General features: G+C 41.7%; 2 protein-coding genes across 2 annotated transcripts in view; both read right to left on the reverse strand.

The window, feature by feature from the left end:
- The window catches only part of lrp2a (low density lipoprotein receptor-related protein 2a), a 49,446-nt gene extending 38,629 nt beyond the window's left edge, over positions 1-10,817 (reverse strand). The window contains 13 exon segments of the mRNA XM_084362669.1: positions 173-342; positions 845-973; positions 1,564-1,683; positions 1,774-1,917; positions 2,451-2,567; positions 2,692-2,805; positions 2,937-3,047; positions 3,466-3,582; positions 4,035-4,157; positions 4,357-4,464; positions 9,263-9,334; positions 9,337-9,522; positions 10,543-10,817. Coding sequence (XP_084218795.1) covers positions 173-342; positions 845-973; positions 1,564-1,683; positions 1,774-1,917; positions 2,451-2,567; positions 2,692-2,805; positions 2,937-3,047; positions 3,466-3,582; positions 4,035-4,157; positions 4,357-4,464; positions 9,263-9,334; positions 9,337-9,522; positions 10,543-10,552 — 1,521 coding nt within the window. The 5' untranslated portion in view covers positions 10,553-10,817.
- A 2,483-nt stretch (positions 10,818-13,300) lies between these two features.
- Positions 13,301-16,524, reverse strand: LOC311263131 (ATP synthase subunit beta, mitochondrial-like). The gene is made up of 10 exons (XM_084363030.1): positions 16,379-16,524; positions 15,655-15,828; positions 15,397-15,571; positions 15,009-15,130; positions 14,733-14,917; positions 14,472-14,630; positions 14,244-14,366; positions 13,947-14,159; positions 13,649-13,850; positions 13,301-13,557 (listed from the first exon to the last, which is right to left on the reverse strand). The coding sequence occupies exons 1-10, from the start codon at positions 16,482-16,484 to the stop codon at positions 13,460-13,462; spliced, it is 1,557 nt and encodes a 518-aa protein (XP_084219156.1). The 5' UTR covers positions 16,485-16,524; the 3' UTR covers positions 13,301-13,459.

Here is a 16,524-nt window from a genome sequence, read left to right on the forward strand (position 1 = left end):
ATTGCGGATATTTTAAAGGATAACTGGAAGAATTCTGTCCTGGCCAGTCCCAGTCTGACTCAAGTACTTCCTCAAACAAGAAACTGGTCTACTCCCTGTAAACTCTTAATATGGAGACACACAATGCAGTAAATAGGTACAAATAAGAAGGAAACTAGATTTAAAAAAATACCTTATTCTGAATGGTGTCTGTCCAGAATATCCTATGGAGATTAAAATGGAAGTCCACTCCCACTGCAACCCCTCTGTTCTGTGAATTAACCAAAGTGCGAAGGTTGTTGCCATGGATGTCGCCTATTAGCAGGTCTCTGCCATTAGAATATATCAAGTAAGGGACTCCAGCTGCAAAGGAAACAAAAAACAAGTTAGTTACAAAACACAGCATGAAGAAGTTAATTAATTTCAGGTTAGAACCAGAGCATGATTTGTATTTAAAACGATATCAATCTTTCAGTATGCTTGCTCAACTAAAATATCAGTGGAAAGTTACAGAATGTAGCACACATTAATTCAGATCCCTGACTCAGACTAATGAAGGTAGAGTACTTTCTAGCCGCTATCATTACACACTCTTTTCACCAAAGCTAAAGGCAGAGAGGTCGGCCTCTCAGTCAACACTCTTTCTATGTTCCACAAAGGCAAGAGACTAACTAAAACAACATTCAGTACGCAACAATGCACCAGAAAGCAGCGCAGACGCTCAGTAAGGCAGCCGCGGTGGTTGGCAAACAGGAAAGGGGGCTATGCTAATGGGCCTCATTTGGATGGATCAGTCACACATTTAAAATGTGAGTGTACTGTATGTTAAGATGATCTGTTTAATCTGAGAGGAAATGACACTCACTTGAGACGTCAGCCCTACAGTATCTGTGCTGCTCCAGGGTATAGCCTTCTCGACAGCTGCAGCGATGGGAGCCCATGCGGTCCTCACACAGCTGGTCACACACGCCCCATCTCGAACAGTCGTCAAAGTCTTCAGCATCAGATCAAAAGTCACAGCAGATGAGGATTAAACTCTGAATTGTTTGTCTGAGTCAGATTACACTTTTAACACATTTTTAGGACAACATAAAGCTGTGATGAGATATAAATCAACAAAACATTCCCATCCTTCCACTTCATTTCTTTTAAACTCAGCCACAAGTACAGTATGAGTGCTGTACTTTTGAGTCCAAACAAAAACATCAGATTTCACGTGCACTTGTAGATCTTGCAAACCTGATTTGAGTTGATTAGGCTCTGACCAGAATAAGAATCCAGTTTCATGGTTTAAAAGCTAAAGTTTTATTCGGGTATAGGCTTTTTTTCTGTGTATTTCTGGTATCCCGTGACTGAGTATCTCTGTTGTAAACATCATGTTAAGGAGAAAACTCATACCAGAATGAAAGGTATGAAAGGGGAAAAGGTTTCCAGCACTACTACAAGCTACTGCTTGTCTCAGTTAATGGGCCAAAGTTTCATAAAAAAGCACTGAATAGCCCAACATATCCTTACATCGTTTATATGAGGAAATAATCTCAATCCTTGAGCAAGTGTGATGTAAAGTCAATAGAGGATATATACCTATACATGAGCGACTATTGTTGCTGCTGACAATGTATCCAGAAGGACAAGAACAGGTCCCTCCATCAGGGGAAGCATGACAACGATGCTCACAGCTCAGAGAGGCACATCTCCAGATACCTGACCGACGCAGAAACCAGATAAGTGACGATAACATGGTGATATTAGATGTCATGATTTGTAGTTGACGTTAGTTGTGTTGGTACTAACTGCAGTTGCGCCCAGCAGTGGTGTTAGTTTCATCCTCTCCCTCGGGACAGTGAGCTGTCCCATCACACAGCTGATCCATGGGGATACACAGGCCAGAGGATGGGCAGGGCCACTCTCCTGGGTAACACTCCCGCTGGACGTTATCTGCAGACAAAACAAATCCATCAATTTTGTCTGTGCAAGCTCACACATAGAAAAATGAGAGTTTCACACAAGTTAGACTGTTAGGAATTAAAATATATTCAGTGTGTATTACAGGCAGTTATATCGCCACAGGAATGCAGCGCTGGTCTTAACAAAAACTGTCACTGGGACTTCATTGTCAGGGAAATTACTGTCACTTTAAATCGATGCAGGGGAGTGGAGCTTTGAGGGGGTCACATGGGGGCTCAGAGGGCTTCTGCAGCCCATCCTCTAAAAACACACACTCTTCACAGCCGTGTGGAGGAATTCTAAAGCCCTTTGGGGGGCTGCGCGGTCTTGTGCCACAAAGAGGCATTTGAATAACACACTTAAAGGAGCACAGGCATAGTGTCTTGCAAGCACAAACCAACCATGGAGACTGGAGATGAATCAGGTTCACACAGAGAGCTTGAGTGTGTTCTCTAGTGTTCCTTAACCAGCCAAACATTTTTGACTAAATTTATGAATTTCCTTTCAAACTATTGTGTCCATACCACAGCCTTTTTCATCTGCATTGTCCTCACAGTCGTCTTCCCCATCACAAACCCAGACTTGGTGGATACAGCGGCCACTGGGGCAGGTGAAGTAGTTCCCTCTACATGTGGGATATGCTGCAGGTGAAGCGGAGAATATTAATACACAGAAAGGATCAGAGAGTAAGTTACAAGTACATCTTGATGAAGATGAGCGGCATAAGACAGACAGTGGGTTTGATTAAAGATAGAGGCTACATACTGCAGTTTAGCTCATCGCTTCGGTCTCCACAGTCATCGTCATGGTCACAGACATAGCGTTGAGGAACACACACCCCGTTATGACATTGGAACAGGCCTGTATTGCAGTGCTGTGCTAAAGAAAACACATCAGAAAAAGGGGAAAAAAAACTTTGGTGATGACGTCATGCTGCTGATGGCATTGCATATTTTGGAAGGCTCGAAAAAAAACCTCCACTTGAGCTGTTCAAGAATCTGGCTTCTTACTGCAATTGGCCTCATCAGAGCCATCTCGGCAGTCAAGTACATGGTCACATCGCTGGGTCAGGTTGTAGCAGGCCCCATTAGCACACCTCAGCTGTGCACACTCGGGGTAATCTGAAAGATTAAATCATCATCAGGGCCACACTATGCACTCAAATCGGCCTGACAGCTGTGCTCTTTTCAGCTTTTAAAATGTGAGAAGCTTGGCGAATGGGAAGGATAAGTGACTCAAATTTAAGGCTCACACCATAACAACAGCAGTCGCCACAGCGCTCTTTATGCAATTGTGAGATTACCACAGTGTGTAGTGCTGCGAGTCTACCATGTCGGCACAATAATGGCATAGCAGCTGAACTTCAGCTTGACTAATCCACCAAGGAATCTGCAATCAACCTCTGACAACAAGAAGCATATTGTGGCCCATTCTGTCAGTCAGCAAGCCTCTTAATCTTAACAAATTGATTAAAATGCCACAGGAGCCTGAGTTAAAAAAAAAAAAAAAAAAAGGGAAACCACCCTGGAGAAGACTTACGACAGTTTCTCTCATCAGACCCATCTGAGCAATCCGACAGACGATCACATCGGTACTCTCCTGGGATGCATGCCCCGTTACTACAGCTGAACTGGCCGCTGGTACACGTCCTTCCAGCTGGGGACATATTGGACAGTGACTTAGCAGCACATGGTAAAGGTTTTATTCATATAATTTTCATCTGCAACTAAAAGTTTGTTCAACTTTAACAGAAGCTATAAGAACTAGACAATCATCTAATTCTTTAACTTCCTCAGTCCAGTATTTGTATTTGGTGAGTCTATCTTAAAGAGCTTATCGTTCAAACCTTCATTAACACATCTAGGAATATTTAATCTAATGGTGCAGCCATAAAAATTATATCCTGGATTTAAATAATTCAATTAAAATAAGTGTGATATACAGTAGTTTCAATGAGGCGCTGGACCAAGCAGATAATATCTATATGTGCAATGGAAAATATTAAAAACTACATATGTGAAAGACAATTAGAATATTGACTTGATATATTAACCATCAAATACATATTCCCTTGAAGAAATGCTCATGATGTAAAAAAATGTACTTACGGCAGTGTTGCCTCTCGTCTGAGCCATCCTCACAGTCCTCCTCATCATCACACACCCACACATCGGGGATACACTCGCCATCACTCAAACACTGGAAATGACTTTCATCACATGTTACCTGAGCTGTGGAAACACACAGAGAGCATTTCATTTATTTTTAGTATTTCCTTGTTTCAATTTTATTAAACTATAGCTTACATTTTGACTATCAATACTTTAAGTATATTTTATTTATTTATTTATTTTTTTTATAAGTGTATGATCTGAGTGTTTCGTCCACCACTATATATCCCAACCCTCTGTGATATAATGAGTAACTCACGGCAGTCGTGTTCATCAGAGTCATCCACGCAGTCTGATGTGCCATCACAGTGCCAGTCACCTGGTATACATCGGCCTGTCCCGCAGCGGAACTGCCCCAATTCACATCCTACACACAATCAAAATGTACGAGCTATCAGAGCTTTTATCCACAGTGTTTTCCATCATTGATTTTTCCATTGTTATTTTTATTTAATTATGTCTGAAACTTGTCTTCCTGTACATTCTTCTCCTCAAGGACCCTTGATGGGGAAAAAAAGCTTTTAAGAATTGATAAATTCTTCAATACTTTATATTTACCAGGAACATTGCATATGGGGGTATGGATGCCTTCGACTGATGAAGCATGTTTTTAACAGCATTGACAAGCCTTGGAGACAAGCGTGCCAGCCATCCCCCCCCAACAGTTACACAATCTTCACCGCATTCATCCCGAGCCTCCTTTTGATGTTCTCGGTGAGTGGCATCTGTAGAGATAAGGCACCACCACTCTACCTTCCCAGACGTTTTCCAGGGGAGATTGATTCAGGCAGCATAGTTCAGTGGCAGAGCACTCCATCAGACCCGTCCAAATAGGAATGCGTAATTCTGATTGTCTCTCTGACAGCCTGATTTATGGCATACGCTGATCTTGTCCGGTCTGAAATGTAATTGGAATAAATAGTGGTACTGGGTGGTACCGCAGCAATTTCAACCCAAATTCTTCATGAAGAGAGCTGTGAGGTGGTGATTGGTGGTGCACGCTTGGGGTCGGTGGTCTATCTCTGTCCTGTCTTATCCAGCAATTTGGAAACATTCTTCCTTCTTGATCAAATAGCTTACTACACTTGCAAGACATTGGAGTTAGTCTAAGTACCCCTTATCTATAGCTCTGCAATTCCACTATAATGGTTTGAAGTTACTAGTTACAAGAAAATATAGAGACAATCTGTAAAAAAAAAAGAAATGTTTTAAAAATGTATGCCATCATGTGCATTGTTGACCTGAGCAAAGAAATGAGTCTTTACGGTAAACTACTGGAAATAATTCATCTGCAAATCAAAAACCTATTGGTTTGATAAATGCTGTGTGTATGAGACTTTGATTGTCAGATGTTTCTCATCACCTTTATATAATGTTCACTTTTAAAGAAAGGGTCACTGCCTGTGCTACTACACTAAAAGCTTTCCATCAAACCACCAAACTGCTTTATGACCAACCCAGTAAATCAAGCTGCGTATTTAACTCCTTCTGCAGCTACCCAGGAGGCAAACCTTTTTTTCCTGCTCAGTTTACTAATGATAAAATTGCTCACAATCGGCTCAAAGGGGGCCTTTGTTGCAAGGCAGTGAAGGTTTCAGCATCATCTATAGCATGGCAGCAGTGGCAACTGTTGCATACAGTGTGCAAACAGCTAAGAGATGTGCTTAATCAAACACAAAATATGAAATTTCCCTCAACTATGCAGGGCACATTCAATATATTCAGGTTTTGAGTGTGCAGACACAAAAGCATCGTCTGTACAGGACGATAAAGTTTCAAAAAAAGAGAAAGATGGTGTCATTAAAATGGGGACTATGTAACATTACAATAAAATATGATGTAACACTATCAGAATCTGCTTTGGGAAAGATCAAAACGCATATAGCTGCCATACATTGCGGCCCAGGCTGACAATTTAAAACCACATATGCCAAGGAGAAACCAATCTGCTGGAGGCTTTCAAATGCAGCCAGTGTTTCCTGACAGCATTACTTCTGGGAAAGGTGACAGATACACTGAAGCTGAACCTTTCAGCAGCACTATCTTGTGCGAGGGTTCTTCTTACATGCTGAAAAGAACGTCTTCTTTGTATCTGTCCCTTAATCCACAAATTTTGATGTCTTCATCCTTTAAAACCTGTCACAATTTCACTATGTCAGACAATATTATCGAAGACAAAGGCCAGGGTGCAAATCTGCGAATAAGAATGTTTAATCTGAGTCTGATGATCGGTGCTTTTTTGTTTGAGCGTTCTTGTGATTTCATGTTTTCCTTTCCCTTCTTTCTAGCCTTGTCTTTTCCTAATTAGCAACTAAAACCCACAGCAGGAGAGAGCACCGCACTATCCATGCAGGAAGATAAGGACGCCCTACTATTGCCCAACAAAGAAGAGCAGTAGAGGAATTTTCATTAGAATGAAGCCCCCCAATCGCCTTATACCCCACAGTGAAATCACAATGGCACAAAAGAGGTGCCAGCAGGGAAGCGAACTCATAACTGGAAGTGTCACCCTAAAAAAGCCACTTTAGAGGTGGGCAGCAGAAAGCAGAGTACAGTAAGGCTTACTTCCTGTGATAAGGTTAAAAAAAAAAAAAAAAGTGGAAACTAAGCTCCCCTCTCACAGCCACCCATTAAGAAAACACCTGTCCGCTACCGCTGAAACATCTCTCTCTCGTCACGTGGGGCGCCTGAAAGATGTCTTCAAGCTTTCATCAATACCGTCTTGTTTTGGCGCTGCCCTCTGCACTCGCTGAATGTGTGTGTAAGAAAAGTGGAGAAAACGGCTGCTGGCAGCATGAAACGCTGGACCCGTCCACGCTGTCAGAGCGGAGTGCTGCTGCCTATTTCATATGGAAATCAATGCAGCAGAATGCAGTCAATTGCCAAACAAGTGACTTTGGCTCTTACCGCTACACACAAAACAGTGAAAAACCAAGGGGCTTTGGCAGTGGCATGGGAGCAAAAGGGAGGAATAAATAGAGTGAGGAAGAAAGCCTCAGTCTGGTTAGAACTGAGGAATACTCTACATGATTTTTGGTATGTGTCTCAACAAATTTATGAGTGAAAAGGGACATAGATTAAGCTGTCACAATGCAACGAGCCACTGGACAACTTATTCTTTATCTGTACAGTAAGTCTCAGTTCACCAACTGTTTACTGGAGGCTAAACTCCATCCTCAGTGTCTGTAACCTAGACTGGGGGAGCTGCAGGAAAAGAAAGGATTTGCTCTCCGTTTGTGCCAACTGTGTTCCTGTTTCTAACGCAGTGTAACTGTTGCACAAGGATTTAGGCTCCCACACCGGAAAGAAGCCGGCATGTGTGAGGTTTAACATGCACGTGCTGGCCAAGTTTGTGTGCATTGTAGAGTCTGAACGTAATAGAAGACATTTTAACGATGTCATTACAGACTCAAGACAGTCTAGCCCGACACCTGAGCAAAATACTAGTCGTTAGTCTGTTTCATAATAATAAAAACCTAATTGGTAACACCATAGAAGTTCTTACTGTGCACTTAATAGGTTATTAATATTGCACTGGCCAATGATTAATGGGGAAAAACAACTCAATTTACTGCCAAAAATGTCTAGAACAGCAAAAACAGCAGAAGATAGTTAACAAACCAGCACCATTAAATCCCCTCAGAGTGGCACATTAGCTATTAATGCCAGGGTAAGCACTCTGCAACAGTATCAACAACAAGGGCTGGATAATGTGTGACAGAAGGTCATGGACGAAACAATTATCAAACTAAAGGATTCTTGTCGAGGATCAGGCAGAGATTAGAGAAAGTACCACGTACTCTCACAGTAAAACTACAAATATAAACCATTACTAATCTTTCCGGGCATATGATTGAGACATCTTTCAGTCTGATTCACACACCACCGGAAAGCCTTCAGGAAGCGCTGTGAATTTCTTTTAAGCAGTCTACATCACTGCCTGTTAATCACAACAAATCCAAGCTAGTGATCAACCGTGAACATGCTGACAAAGTCTACTCAGAGACTGTGGTTTTAGTCAAGTCATCACTTTGTACACCTCAGTTGTCATCAGTACATTTCAGCAACAAGTACTCTGACTGCTGCACTTCAAAGGAAATGCCAAGTGAATTTTCTAAATGCTACAGTCTCAGTGTCAACACTGTTATATTGTCTTTTGGCATGGACCGTCCACCTTTTCTGTTTTTTGTGCATCTGTTAGCCAGTGAGGAAATAGTCCAGGATATTTCATTATAAATAAATAAGTAAACCATAGCCATGATCCTACTCTTGGTGAAACATTTTTTCCTTTACTCCAAAATGCCCCTTAGGTCGAAATGGTTCCTTTCTGCGGCAGCTGCGGTGTAATTAGTTGCTTGATTCACACTAAGGAGCTTACATACTAAGGGTTGAGCAAAAAGAAAGCAGATTACAATTTGAGAAGTAGGCTCTAGCTGGGCTACAAACACAGGAGACAAACACAAGACTGTCATGTTTAAAGAGCAGTATCTTAACATGTTATCCGCCCCTGTTGTACATTAGAGAATTAAGTTCTTCCTCGAACATGGAATCAAGTCTGAATCAGTGGTTTGCGGCGTAAAATCTGCTCCACTGAATGAGATTTGTACCAGTGGCTCTCAGTCCTCACAGATTGTCTGTAAGTCACATGCTCTTTTCTGTTACCTAGCAACAGTAAAGCTCAGGCAAAAGTTCCTCAAGAGAACTTCCAATCTGTGTGAGGAAGGCTTTGTGCTCAACCTTTAAAGTAATACTATGTGGCAAAACATGTAGCTCTGGAGCCAGACTTACTTTACCGAGTGGCCTCACCAAAATTACTGAAGGGGAATGGGTGGTTCAATTATAAAAATAAATAAATAAATAAATAAAAGTGGCTTTTTGAATCATCAGCAAGGTTATTTCCATGTGTTTAGTTGATTTATCCACTTTGATTCCTGTCATAGCTGATCTGTTACTCACTGGATGGATACTTTCTCGTCTTTGTTCAAGAAAAACACATAAAAATCAGCAACAAAAGCTCAGAAGCTGGTTTGTTTTGATGAGCAACAAGTGCACTGGGTGAATGACTAGTAGCACAACTCTGCAGGTCCTCAATGAATCACTCAGCTGACAGCCTGTGTGAGCAGAAAAAAAATATAAAAAATATATATATATATCACACCACTTACCTTCAGAGTGGCACCATCTAACACAGCATATGAAGACGAGGAAAAGTTTAAGTAGCACTGCTCTCCACATTCTGGCTGGTCCGTCCAGCTCCGCTGTGCAGATGGAGGAGCTGTAGGGACTGGGGCTGGGATGCTGTTGCTTTCTTCTGTCTGTCTTTCTTGGCCCGCTAGTTGATGAAAAGGGGCGTGCACAAAGGCCAGGACAGCCGCTCCCCCAAGCCAGCCTCGGCCCTCCGGATAAATCCCTCTGGCCCTGGAATCTGCATAATACCAAGCAGGTCCGACTTGTCCTGTGTGCCAGTGATTTTTCACTCACAGCGGGCTATCATCACTGTTTATTTGCCCCCGCAGTTGGGAAAGCACGGGGGTTTCTACGGCCGCTTTGGAGGAAGATAATGATGTCAGCAATAACAAAGTAAAACTACGGGAAGCGTCAAGTTAGGGTGCCCTGAAGGCACAGACGAGTCACGTTAAACCCGATGTCTCTGGTCCGAGTCCGAGCATGGAGCCTTGTTTTACACACATCAAGTTTGATAAAGCTACGACAAGAAAATGGCAGGACATTGTCAAGTGTTTTACACATTTCACCAAAGCTAGAAAAAAGGTGGAAATGACTTTAATCTTATGGGCGCTCTTTAGATCGATAGGAATCGGCTATTAACATGTTCAATAGAGATTAGATACACATGTGACTTATGAATAAAACAGTTGCATTAATGGCGCCGAAAGGTCTCAACATGAACAGCGACAATAGAGACAATCGCCTCACACAATTTCAATACTCCAAAAATAAATATGCACCAGAGTAAAAGTACTACTGCTTTTTCCACCGTGTCTTTTCGAGATGGCCCATACCTTCACAGCACCTAGCGGCTGATGTAAAGCCCAACACCTCCATCATGTGGCCGAGCGGCGACACCAACATGTCTTCACCTGCTCGGCTGCTAAATCTCAGGAGAGCACAGCTCTATGGCAGTTGCCATTAGCGACCGAGCAACTGAAACTTCTGGGATGCTTTCTCCGAAATGAGGAACCGAGTCTGTTGAGGAAGTGTGTGTGTTTTTTCCATGTAAAACCGACAGGAAGTACTTTACATTTAATTGTTAGTCATCATGGCAGCTCCACAGAGAAATGCAGAAAAATTCATGAAGTTGGAAGACAGGACGACGGAGGTATGTACAACTTACTGATAACATCGTTAGCTAGTTTAGTCAACTCGCCGGTTAATGCTAGCTGCGTCCTAAATACACTTTAGTTAATGTCAAGAATATCTCACTTACCTTCACACATTGTCTTTTATCGCATATGACTGGTGTTATAAAGATTTTAAAAGTCTCTGAACTTGAAACTTGCTCAAAAACGTGTCCCAGAGAGCTAAATTAGCAGGGCAAACTAGAGGTACAACACGGTGAACTAATCTAGCAACTGTTACCAACTTTTCAGCAAACTTTAATGTTATCGTCTCCCGCTCTCTTCAGTCATGCCAACACCATACTTAATAACTTAAAGGGGCACTATATAGTTTTGGAGAAGAAGTTCAAACCCAGAATTTTAATATTTGCATTATTAATGAGGTAATAATACAGACCCATATATATATATTTTTCCATAACTGGATAAACAAGCTGTTCTCAGAGGAAAATAAGGGCCCCAGAACAGTTTGAAGCTAGACATGTGGCAGGGTCCGCCACATATAAACAAAGTTACACAGTATGAAATTGTGTTTCCCTTTAAGTCAGTTTGTTTATTCACTTTATTTTGTCATAAAATTCAGCCAATAAAGATCTTTCTTTTCTGATTACAATTTCTTCCCCAAAACTACATAGTGCACCTTTAAGCTAACTATTAACATAACTAAGTTACTAACTAATAAAAATAAAGTAACTAATAAAAAATAATAATATCTATTTACCTAGTAAATATTAAGTAGTAATAATAAGTGCTACCTATTCCTTCTTGGAGGTTATGTCACTTGACTGTCCAAACCAAATGCAAATCAATAAAACAACCGATGAGGAAAAGTATAGAAGCATAACCAACGATTTTTAAAAACAAGATATATCATAACAAAATTTGCCCACCAGGGAGCAAAAGTTTATTTTTCCCTTGTAAAATATCCACTTCAGTTGATATCATGATCACACTTCTCTCCACTGTTATATCAATATCAGATTTTATAACCTCGTCAGTGTTGGCCTCAAAAAACAGTAACATACGGGCCCTTGTCCAAACACAGCATAACTTCACTAAGAAGCTGCCAAAGGGGCCCATTTGTCAGGTTTTAACACATTGCTTTTTCTCTTGTTCCCAGCATATGGACTGTATTCAGAAGTCACTAGAGAAACTTCAAAGCCTTTCTGTGGAGGATACAACAGAGACGCTGCGGTCCAGGATAGACGAACAGTCAAGTCTAATCTGCATACTGAAACATCGAGCTGATGAGCTGCTCCCTCGATATCAAGCTCAGCAGAAAATCAATACTGAGCTGGAAGGCCGACTAACAGACTGCCAGAGAGAACTGGACGGCGAAAGAAAGAAAGCAGAGCTCATAGAGAAGAGATTCATGGATTTAGCTGCCAACAATCAAGCAATTATTGCATTCATGGACGAGCACAAAAATCATAATGCCCAGTTAAAGCTGGAAAACGAAAAGCTGCAGTCAGAAAATGATTCACTTTTCTCCCAAAAATTACAAGATAAAGAAGTGTACGTTCAAAAACTGTTGCAAGACATCAAACAGCTGCGGGAGAAGAACACAAATAAGGAAAAGGAATATCGGTAAGAAGAATCAGTGTCAGTTTATATTAGTGCTGACATATCCATTGGTCGATCGACAGAAAAGTGAACAGTTTTTACATATTTATAAGTAATTTATCCTGTAAAACTACCCAAAATTTACCAGTTACAGCATTTAAAATGTGAAAAAGACTTTCCTTGAGCTCCTGGAAATTGTAATATTGTTAATATTTTACAGACTTAATGATTAGTCCCTTGATTGAAAAAAAACAATTGGTTTTGATGCTATATTTTACGTCTTTGTTTAAGGGAGAAATTGGCTAGATGCCAGTCAAAACTCCTGGAACAAGAAACTGAGCATCAAGCTAAGGAGGCATCACTTCTTGATCAATTACATAATGCTCAGAAACAGCAAAGAGATGTTGTAGAGATGTGCCAAGGTGAGTATTTAATGTTTATAATTCTCTGAAGTGCTACAAAATACAAGAACCTGTAAACTCTTGGCATTTTTCCCATGATCAGACTTGAAGCTGAAGCTACAAAAAGCTGAAGAAGAGCATGCTTTGAAGGAAAACAACCTGAGAGAAAGCATAACGAGACTCAACAAAGAGAAGGATAAGTTATTAAGTCTGTCTATGGAAAGAGGGAAAGTAATACAGGTGATTTTAAAGAGCATTTGTTCTACTAACTAAAATCACAGCTCTGCACAGATGAACTCATGCATGCAAAAATATCTTCAATATAGGAGAAACAAGAGGAAATCCAGCAGCTGGAGACGAAATGGAAAGAAGAGAAAAAAGCTCGGGTCGAAGCAGAGGACAGGTAATCTGGGCATCAACACTACTATTTTAAGAAAAATCCTCAGTAATGTAACAACCCATCTATATTTGTCGCTGACCTTTCCTAAGGTTTGAACGGGAAGCAGAAGCCGTTAACGCAGACCTGAAAGTGACGTCTCTCCAGTCTGCTCTTGATAAATCAACACTAAAATTTAGGATGTTCAAAAAGGTTTGTGGGAATCTGCAATATTGGAAAGTGAAATTGACAATGGCACATAGATGGCTGAGAACATTCTCAACTTATTTACTTCTGTCATTATTTTACAGGATTTTGAAGCCTTCAAAGAACACAGCACCCAACTCCTTACACAAGAAAGAGAGTTAAATAAGAAACTTTTCTACATGACGGGCTAAACTTTGGCATTGTGGAAGTGTATGTTCTCTTACCAACATTTTCATTAAAATCATTTCCACCAAGAGTATTTGGTCACCGACAGTACCAATAATGAAAAATGGCAAAAAATAAGGGGATATATCACAATGAAATTTTTTTATTTCATCCTCACCTTTACAGAGAAATGGAACCATGACACAACATACTTAGCATGACATGTTAGAAGTTCCTCAAATAGAAATTATACTGTACAAATGTTTATCTCATAAAACCCCACGGACGAATCACTTAAGAGTGCTCCTCTGCCAGTTTCTCAGCCTTCTGGACTACTTCTTCGATGGGACCCACCATGTAGAAAGCTTGCTCTGGCAGGGCGTCATATTCACCTTGAAGAGAGAAAAGAATAACCATTACAATCAAATGTCCACCAAGTTCACCCTGTTTAAGAAATGTTTAATTGTTGGTGGAACACTCTACCTCCAAGAATGCTCTGGAAGCCTTTGATTGTTTCCTTAAGAGGCACCAGCTTTCCCATGTGGCCAGTGAAGACTTCTGCTACCTGGAAGGGCTGCGACAAGAAACGCTGGATCTTACGAGCACGAGCCACGGTCAGCCTATCTTCCTCAGACAATTCATCCATACCCAGGATAGCAATGATGTCCTGCAATGATTTGTAGTCCTAAAAAAAGAACAGTTGGGTTGTTAGACAAAGTTTTTGTTTAGTTTTTGCATTGACAACCATTAAAAGTTCGTTAGTATCAAACATAAGGCTTGCCTGAAGGATCTTCTGCACACCACGAGCAACATCGTAGTGTTCAGCCCCAACGATGTTGGGGTCCATGATGCGGGAGGTGGAATCCAGAGGGTCCACAGCGGGATAGATACCAAGCTCAGCAATAGCACGGGACAGCACAGTTGTAGCATCCAAGTGAGCAAAAGTTGTGGCAGGAGCAGGGTCAGTTAAATCATCAGCGGGCACATAGATAGCCTGTAACAAATGAGCAAGTTTTGTGTAAATAATCAGGAAAATTAGAGTGTGCTGACGTGTGATTAGAGTCTTGTGTCATCTTACTTGTACTGAGGTGATGGAGCCCTTCTTGGTAGTGGTAATTCTCTCCTGCATGGTCCCCATGTCAGTGGCCAAGGTAGGCTGGTAACCCACAGCTGAGGGGATACGACCCAACAGGGCAGACACCTGAAGGACAATAACACAAATACTCAGATGCAAGATATACATAGAAAGGTGTTGTTCTATTGATGACATCTGCTAATCAGGAACAATCTATTTAGCATTGCATACCTCTGATCCAGCCTGGGTGAACCTGAAGATGTTGTCAATAAAGAGAAGTACGTCTTGTCCCTCCTGATCACGGAAGTATTCGGCAACAGTCAGACCAGTAAGAGCAACTCTGGCACGGGCACCTGGGGGCTCGTTCATCTGACCGTACACCAGTGCTACCTGGGAAATAGATCACCCCAGAAGTTAACACAGTAGATTTACATGAACCCGAAATACTAAATTGTGTTCCAACAAATAAAAACATCTAATTGAGATCGTCACCTTTGAGGTGGTGTCCTTCAGGTTAATGACACCAGACTCAATCATTTCATGGTACAAGTCATTTCCCTCGCGGGTTCGCTCTCCCACGCCAGCAAACACAGAGTAACCACCGTGAGCCTTGGCCACATTGTTAATCAGCTCCATAATCAGCACAGTCTTGCCCACACCAGCACCACCAAACAGACCTGGAGGAAAACAACATGCACAATGATCAATAAGTAAGATAGGCATGTATGAAAATGTGAAAACAAAAAGGGTGTCAGGTGATCCACCCACCAATCTTTCCACCCTTTGCGTAGGGTGCCAGCAGATCTACCACTTTGATGCCAGTGACCAGGATCTCCTGCTCCACACTCATGTCTGTGAACTCAGGGGCTTCAGCGTGAATAGGAGCAGTTCTGCAAAATAATACAGGTTGTTTTTGATTATGCTAAAAGGGCATGAATGGAGATATGCCAATTTTTAAATTGTCAACAAATTACAAAATAAAATTGTCCTCAACAAAATCGCTCTTTATGCCGAGAAACTCAGAAAGTGAAACAGGCTTGTAGCTTCTACAGACAGGGTTATAAGGCTAAGAAATACTATACTCAGTCATTTCGTGGCATTTATTGACCAGAAATATATAGAATAACCACAGCATCCTGATCATCTCAACACTTACTGTTTGGTGCTAATTGGACCCCTCTCATCGATGGGTTCCCCAATGACATTCATGATCCTGCCCAAGGTCTCAGGGCCCACAGGGATCCTGATGGGGGCTCCGGTGTCCAGAACCTTCTGACCGCGCACCAGACCCTCTGTGCCGTCCATGGCGATCGTCCTGACCGTGTTTTCACCTGCAGAAACACAGGAAGAGAGACAGTAAGGACAATGCTTACATTTCTTAACAGAGCAATGTTTCAACCCCAGGATCACTCACCCAGATGCTGTGCCACCTCAAGCACCAGCCTGCTCTCACGGCCGGCCACCTCCAGGGCATTGAGAATAGGAGGAAGGCCTTCATCGAACTGGACATCCACCACAGCACCAATCACAGCTACTATGCGGCCATTGGCCAGTGCTGCCTGAGCAGCAGGGGCAGCGTAACCCCTGCCTGAAAGGACAATGACAAGAGAAGGACATTGACATTAATGACATGTTAGAAGTAAATTTACATATGACAGCAGCAACCAAAGTTGAGAAATCAAAACATTACAGAGGATAAGCATTAATCATCATATGCATGTTGTATATAAAAATTGCACAACAAATGAGCAAAAAGTAAAGCACATTTCCACATTTTGAAGCTTCGGGATAACATTTCTGTGTATTTTGATGCCACTGAAACTCAGGCTGTAAAGTTCAGTGTGAAACAGTGGCTTGTACTGAGTTGCTGGGAAAGGTCATTGAATGGAGACAGTGAACCAACACATGACTAAAGCCACAACATGTGATTTAAGCTCAAATATGACAAGGTAACTGCTTATTTCCCATTTCAGCTGCTTTAATTAAATAAAAACACCTTCTAATGGCAAATGAATGGAGATTCCCCATGCTAAATTTGAGGCCTGACCCACTGAGCATGCTACATTAGCGTCAAAAACAAGCCAAAGCACACTTAATGGTGACATGTCGGTTTATAATTGAAAAGTATATTCACTCACTCGAAGAAAGGGCCGCATGTCTCCCACCGATTGTCTTTAGAGAGTTGACCCCAGGCTTCAAAGCCTGCAGAGCGCCGCTGCAGCACCGTCCCACAGCTCCCAACATGGTTAAGATGGCTGAAGGTGAACACACAATCCTGTACCGT

This window comes from Pagrus pagrus (assembly GCF_965226575.1).
Source record: "Pagrus pagrus genome assembly, chromosome: 9".
In the NCBI taxonomy this organism is placed as follows: Eukaryota; Metazoa; Chordata; class Actinopteri; order Spariformes; family Sparidae; genus Pagrus; species Pagrus pagrus.

Excerpts from the sequence above, each read along its gene's own strand:
- LOC311263131 (XM_084363030.1), bottom strand. The coding sequence starts at position 16,484 with ATGTTGGGAGCTGTGGGACGGTGCTGCAGCGGCGCTCTGCAGGCTTTG. Across the intron at positions 15,829-16,378 it reads ACATGCGGCCCTTTCTTCGA|GCAGGGGTTACGCTGCCCCT; the intron begins GTGAGTGAATAT and ends TTGTCCTTTCAG. Across the intron at positions 14,367-14,471 it reads TCACCCAGGCTGGATCAGAG|GTGTCTGCCCTGTTGGGTCG; the intron begins GTATGCAATGCT and ends ATTGTCCTTCAG.